The sequence below is a fragment of the Salmo salar genome, chromosome ssa05 (genome assembly GCF_905237065.1).
Source record: "Salmo salar chromosome ssa05, Ssal_v3.1, whole genome shotgun sequence".
In the NCBI taxonomy this organism is placed as follows: Eukaryota; Metazoa; Chordata; class Actinopteri; order Salmoniformes; family Salmonidae; genus Salmo; species Salmo salar.
In genome coordinates, this window is record NC_059446.1 from 816,044 (window position 1) to 822,500 (window position 6,457).

At 50.6% G+C, this 6,457-nt stretch overlaps 1 protein-coding gene across 1 annotated transcript in view; it reads right to left on the reverse strand.

The window, feature by feature from the left end:
* Positions 1-1,592: 1,592 nt before the first annotated feature.
* Positions 1,593-6,457, reverse strand: part of polr1d (RNA polymerase I and III subunit D) — an 8,605-nt gene continuing 3,740 nt past the window's right edge. Inside the window, 4 exon segments of the mRNA NM_001141224.1 lie at positions 1,593-1,841; positions 3,369-3,451; positions 4,476-4,552; positions 5,478-5,575. Coding sequence (NP_001134696.1) covers positions 1,794-1,841; positions 3,369-3,451; positions 4,476-4,552; positions 5,478-5,575 — 306 coding nt within the window. The 3' untranslated portion in view covers positions 1,593-1,793.

Genomic DNA, 6,457 nt, shown 5'->3' on the forward strand with positions numbered 1-6,457 from the left:
GGCCAGTGGAGAACAAGTCCTTTATTTAACCAGGTCGGCCAGTGGAGAACAAGTCCTTTATTTAACCAGGTAGGCCAGTTGAGAACAAGTTCTCATTTGCAACTGCGACCTGGCCAAGATAAAGCAAAGCAGTGTGACAAAAACAACAACACAGAGTTACACATGGAGTAAAACAAACGTACAGTCAATAATACAGTAGAACATCTGTATACAGTGTGTGCAAATGGAGTAAAGAGGTAAGGCAATAAATAGGCCATAGTGGCAAAGTAATTGCAATTGAGCAAATTTGAGCATGGTGAAGTTATTAATTACACTTAAATACATCCAGTCACTACTACAAAGATACAGTGCATTCGGAAAGTATGTCAGAGTGACTATTGGGTTCTTGGTCACCTCCCTGACCAAGGACCTTCTCCCCCGATTGCTCAGTTTGGCCGGGCGGCCAGCTCCATTATAGAAAGATGGAGGACACTGTGTTCTTGGGGACCTTTAATGCTGCAGAATTGTTTTGGTACCCTTCCCCAGATCTGTGCCTCGACACAATCCTGTCTCGGAGCTCTACGGACTATTCCTTCAACCTCATGGATTGGTTTTTGCTCTGACATGCACTGTCAACTGTGGGACCTTATATAGACAGGTGTGTGCCTTTCCAAAATCATGTCCAATCAATTGAATTTACCACAGGTGGACTCCAATCAAGTTGTAGAAACATCTCAAGGATGATCAATGGAAACAGGAAGCTTCTGAGCTCAATTCCGAGTCTCATAGCAAAGGGTCTGAATACTTATGTATATACGGTATCTGTTTATTTTTGATACATTTGCAAACCTTTCTATAAAAACAGTTTTTTCTTTGTCATTATGGGGTATTGTGATGTCATTATGTTGTATTGTGATGTCATTATGGGGTATTGTGATGTCATTATGTTGTATTGTGATGTCATTATGGGGTATTGTGATGTCATTATGGGGTATTGTGTGTAAATTGATGAGAATTTTTATTTAATTAATACATTTTAGAATAAGGCTGTAACGTAACAAAATGTGGAAAAAGGGAAGGGGTCTGAATACTTCTCGAATGCACAGACTGACTTAGCTCGTTCTGATATTTCTGAATTCCTTTCATTTTGAGGATTTGTGTGTACTGTTTTGTATTGTTAGATATACTGCACTGTTTGAGCGAGAAACATAAGCATTTTGCAACACCTGCGATAACATCTGCAAAATGTGTACACGACCAATAAAATGTTGCTATCGGTTTGTTCTGTGGAATGTTGTGAGAGTTAAACCGACAGGTGAACTGAGCCCGGACAGATCCTACAGAATGGTTTCATAAAGTGGTGTCGACGTCTGTTCTTCTGTAGGGAGACGGCTCTCCACCGAGTCCCAAATAGAACCCTATGGACCCTGGTCTAAAGTAGTGCACTATATAGGGAATAGGGCGCCCTGGTCAAAAGTAGTGCACTATATAGGGAATAGGGCGCCCTGGTCAAAAGTAGTGCACTATATAGGGAATAGGGTGCTATTTGCGACGCACCCCCCATCTGATTAATGGAATTATAAATCACACCAGTCACGACAAACGAGTCAATTCTCTTATAAAATACTTTACTAAAGTTTAGACAAACACAATGTCATGCAGACTGGATACCCGTCCAATAATAATACAACATGATATTGGTTCACTGGGAAAATAAATCATTTTTCTGGCTTAATTATCAACAATGTACAGCATTAAGGATCAAAATACAGAGTCGTATGTTTCATATTCCGTCTACGCTCCAGCTGGGCTCCTCAATCCATTACGTCCTCCTGCTGTGATCTGAACTCAGTCACCCTCCTCTACACACACACACACACACACACACACACACACACACACACACACACACACACGTTAACCCAATAACACAGCAGATAATAGGGTACATCAATCAGGTTAACAGCAGAGATCAAATCATAAACAACTGTAAACAGCATCTAACTGTCCCCGCCGCTGCTATAACCGACTGTCCCCGCCGCTGCTATAACCGACTGTCCCCGCCGCTGCTATAACCGACTGTCCCCGCCGCTGTTATAACCGACTGTCCCCGCCGCTGTTATAACCGACTGTCCCCGCCGCTGTTATAACCGACTGTCCCCGCCACTGCTATAACCGACTGTCCCCGCCACTGCTATAACCGACTGTCCCCGCCACTGCTATAACCGACTGTCCCCGCCACTGTTATAACCGACTGTCCCCGCCACTGCTATAACCGACTGTCCCCGCCGCTGTTATAACCGACTGTCCCCGCCGCTGTTATAACCGACTGTCCCCGCCGCTGTTATAACCGACTGTCCCCGCCACTGTTATAACCGACTGTCCCCGCCACTGTTATAACCGACTGTCCCCGCCACTGTTATAACCGACTGTCCCCGCCACTGTTATAACCGACTGTCCCCGCCACTGTTATAACCGACTGTCCCCGCCACTGTTATAACCGACTGTCCCCGCCACTGTTATAACCGACTGTCCCCGCCACTGTTATAACCGACTGTCCCCGCCACTGTTAAAACCGACTGTCCCCGCCACTGTTATAACCGACTGTCCCCGCCACTGTTATAACCGACTGTCCCCGCCACTGTTATAACCGACTGTCCCCGCCACTGTTATAACCGACTGTCCCCGCCACTGTTATAACCGACTGTCCCCGCCACTGTTATAACCGACTGTCCCCGCCACTGTTATAACCGACTGTCCCCGCCACTGTTATAACCGACTGTCCCCGCCACTGTTATAACCGACTGTCCCCGCCACTGTTATAACCGACTGTCCCCGCCACTGTTATAACCGACTGTCCCCGCCACTGTTATAACCGACTGTCCCCGCCACTGTTATAACCGACTGTCCCCGCCGCTGCTATAACCGACTGTCCCCGCCACTGTTATAACCGACTGTCCCCGCCACTGTTATAACCGACTGTCCCCGCCACTGTTATAACCGACTGTCCCCGCCACTGTTATAACCGACTGTCCCCGCCACTGTTATAACCGACTGTCCCCGCCACTGTTATAACCGACTGTCCCCGCCACTGTTATAACCGACTGTCCCCGCCGCTGTTATAACCGACTGTCCCCGCCGCTGTTATAACCGACTGTCCCCGCCGCTGCTATAACCGACTGTCCCCGCCACTGTTATAACCGACTGTCCCCGCCACTGTTATAACCGACTGTCCCCGCCACTGCTATAACCGACTGTCCCCGCCACTGTTATAACCGACTGTCCCCGCCACTGTTATAACTGACATTGTTTTGGCGAGAGACAGAAGAGAGAAACAGTTGTGATAATAATAAAGATGGCCTGCTTCCGTGTGGAAGTACGGAGGGCACCTGGAAGGTGTTGAGGACATGTTGACAGACATCAGTGAGCTCATTCAGTCCTCTTCTCAAAGGTTCCACTGCTGGAACCCCACCTGGAACACACACACACGTTCCAGGCGAGAATAACATCCTGGTCAGCTGACACATACAGGTCATAGTTTCCTAAAAGGCTCGTGGCTACAGGACAACCCACCAATAGAATAACAAGCTGTTTTTACGCCAGGATGTCGCCCGAGAGTAAACATGCTGATTGGAGTCTGGTGATTTCCACACACACACACACACACACACACACACACACACACACACACACACACACACACACACACACACACACACACACACACACACACACACACACACACACACACACACACACACACACACACACACACACACACACACACACACACACGGCAGAGCGGGTGGAGGAGAGAAGAAGGCAGAGCAGAACGGGTGGAGGAGAGAAGAACGCAGAGCAGAGCGGGTGGAGGAGAGAAGAACACAGAGCAGAGCGGGTGGAGGAGATGAACGCAGAGCAGAGCGGGTGGAGGAGAGAAGAACGCAGAGCAGAGCGGGTGGAGGAGGAGAGAAGAACGCAGAGCAGAGCGGGTAGAGGAGAGATGAACGCAGAGCAGAGCGGGTGGAGGAGGAGAGAAGAACGCAGAGCAGAGCGGGTGGAGGAGGAGAGAAGAACGCAGAGCAGAGCGGGTGGAGGAGGAGAGAAGAACGCAGAGCAGAGCGGGTGGAGGAGGAGAGATGAGCACGCAGAGCAGAGCGGGTGGAGGAGGAGAGATGAACGCAGAGCAGAGCGGATGGAGGAGGAGAGAAGACCGCAGAGCAGAGCGGGTGGAGGAGGAGAGAAGAACGCAGAGCAGAGCGGGTGGAGGAGGAGAGATGAACGCAGAGCAGAGCGGATGGAGGAGGAGAGAAGACCGCAGAGCAGAGCGGGTGGAGGAGGAGAGAAGACCGCAGAGCAGAGCGGGTGGAGGAGGAGAGAAGACCGCAGAGCAGAGCGGGTGGAGGAGGAGAGAAGACCGCAGAGCAGAGCGGGTGGAGGAGGAGAGAAGACCGCAGAGCAGAGCGGGTGGAGGAGAGAAGTGTCCTCCTACGTACCTCGTGTCTGGATACGGAAGTTGATCTTGCTCTCAGAGGGGTGAGTGATGCTGTAACCACAGAAGTCTACATCCAGGCTAAACACACAGCAGAAACAGACCATTAACACATTAACACTATGGTGAGGGATTACACAGGGGACACCATTACACAGGGGACACCGTTACACACACCATTACACACACCGTTACACAGGGGACACCGTTACACAGGGGACACCATTACACAGGGGACACCGTTACACAGGGGACACCGTTACACAGGGGACACCGTTACACAGGGGACACCGTTACACACACCGTTACACAGGGGACACCGTTACACAGGGGACACCGTTACACAGGAGACACCGTTACACAGGAGACACCGTTACACAGGAGACACCGTTACACAAGGGGACACCGTTACACAGGGGACACCGTTACACAAGGGACACCGTTACACACACCGTTACACACACCGTTACACAGGGGACACCGTTACACAGGGGACACCGTTACACAGGGGACACCGTTACACACACCGTTACACAGGGGACACCATTACACACACCGTTACACAGGGGACACCGTTACACAGGAGACACCGTTACACAGGAGACACCGTTACACAGGAGACACCGTTACACACACCGTTACACAGGGGACACCATTACACAGGGGACACCATTACACAGGGGACACCATTACACAGGGGACACCATTACACAGGGGACACCAGTATAACCATGGTTCGACCAAGACCACCTCCAGGCAAGGCAGACACCACACCAACACATCTCACTGGGGGCTGTGGAGCGGGGGATAGGGGTGGATTAAGGCCCTGGGTCAAAGGAGGTTGGTTGCCCAGGGTCAGAGGTTAGGGGTCAAGAACTAACCTGACCATGTAGCGGAGGGAGTTGGGGTTATAAGTCAGAGGTTAGGGGTCAACCTCTATGACGTTGTAGCAGAGGGAGTTAGGGGTCAGAGGTTAGGGGTCAGAGGTTAGGGTTCAGAGACTAACTTCTTCATAACCATGTAACGTAGAGAGTTCCCCAGAGTGTGGTCCTCCTCATGAAGAACAAACGTCACACAGCCCTCGTCTGCTCCATCAGCCTGCACCTGGAGACAGATAAAACCATCAGCCGGCTAACACCCAGTTACCCTGAACCTTAGCCAGCTAGTTACTAACACCCAGCTACCCTGAACCTTAGTAACTAGCCGGCTAACACCCATTTACCCTGAACCTTAGTCACTAGCTGGCTAACACCCAGTTACCCTGAACCTTAGTCACTAGCCAGTTACCCAGAACCTTAGCCAATAGCCGGCTAACACCCAGTTACCCAGAACCTTAGCCACTAGCCGGCTAACACCCATTTACCCAGAACCTTAGCCACTAGCCGGCTAACACCCATTTACCCAGAACCTTAGCCACTAGCCGGCTAACACCCATTTACCCAGAACCTTAGTAACTAGCCGGCTAACACCCAGTACTCTACCCTGAACCTTAGTCACTAGCTGGCTAACACCCAGTTACCCTGAACCTTAGTCACTAGCCAGTTACCCAGAACCTTAGCCAATAGCCGGCTAACACCCAGTTACCCAGAACCTTAGCCACTAGCCGGCTAACACCCAGTTACCCTGAACCTTAGCCACTAGCCGGCTAACACCCATTTACCCAGAACCTTAGTAACTAGCCGGCTAACACCCAGTTACCCTGAACCTTAGTAACTAGCCGGCTAACACCCAGTTACCCTGAACCTTAGTAACTAGCCGGCTAACACCCAGTTACCCTGAACCTTAGTAACTAGCCGGCTAACACCCAGTTACCCTGAACCTTAGTAACTAGCCGGCTAACACCCAGTTACCCTGAACCTTAGTAACTAGCCGGCTAACACCCAGTTACCCTGAACCTTAGTAACTAGCTGGCTAACACCCAGTTACCGTGGACCTTAGCCAGCTAGTTACTAACACCCAGCTACCCTGAACCTTAGTAACTAGCCG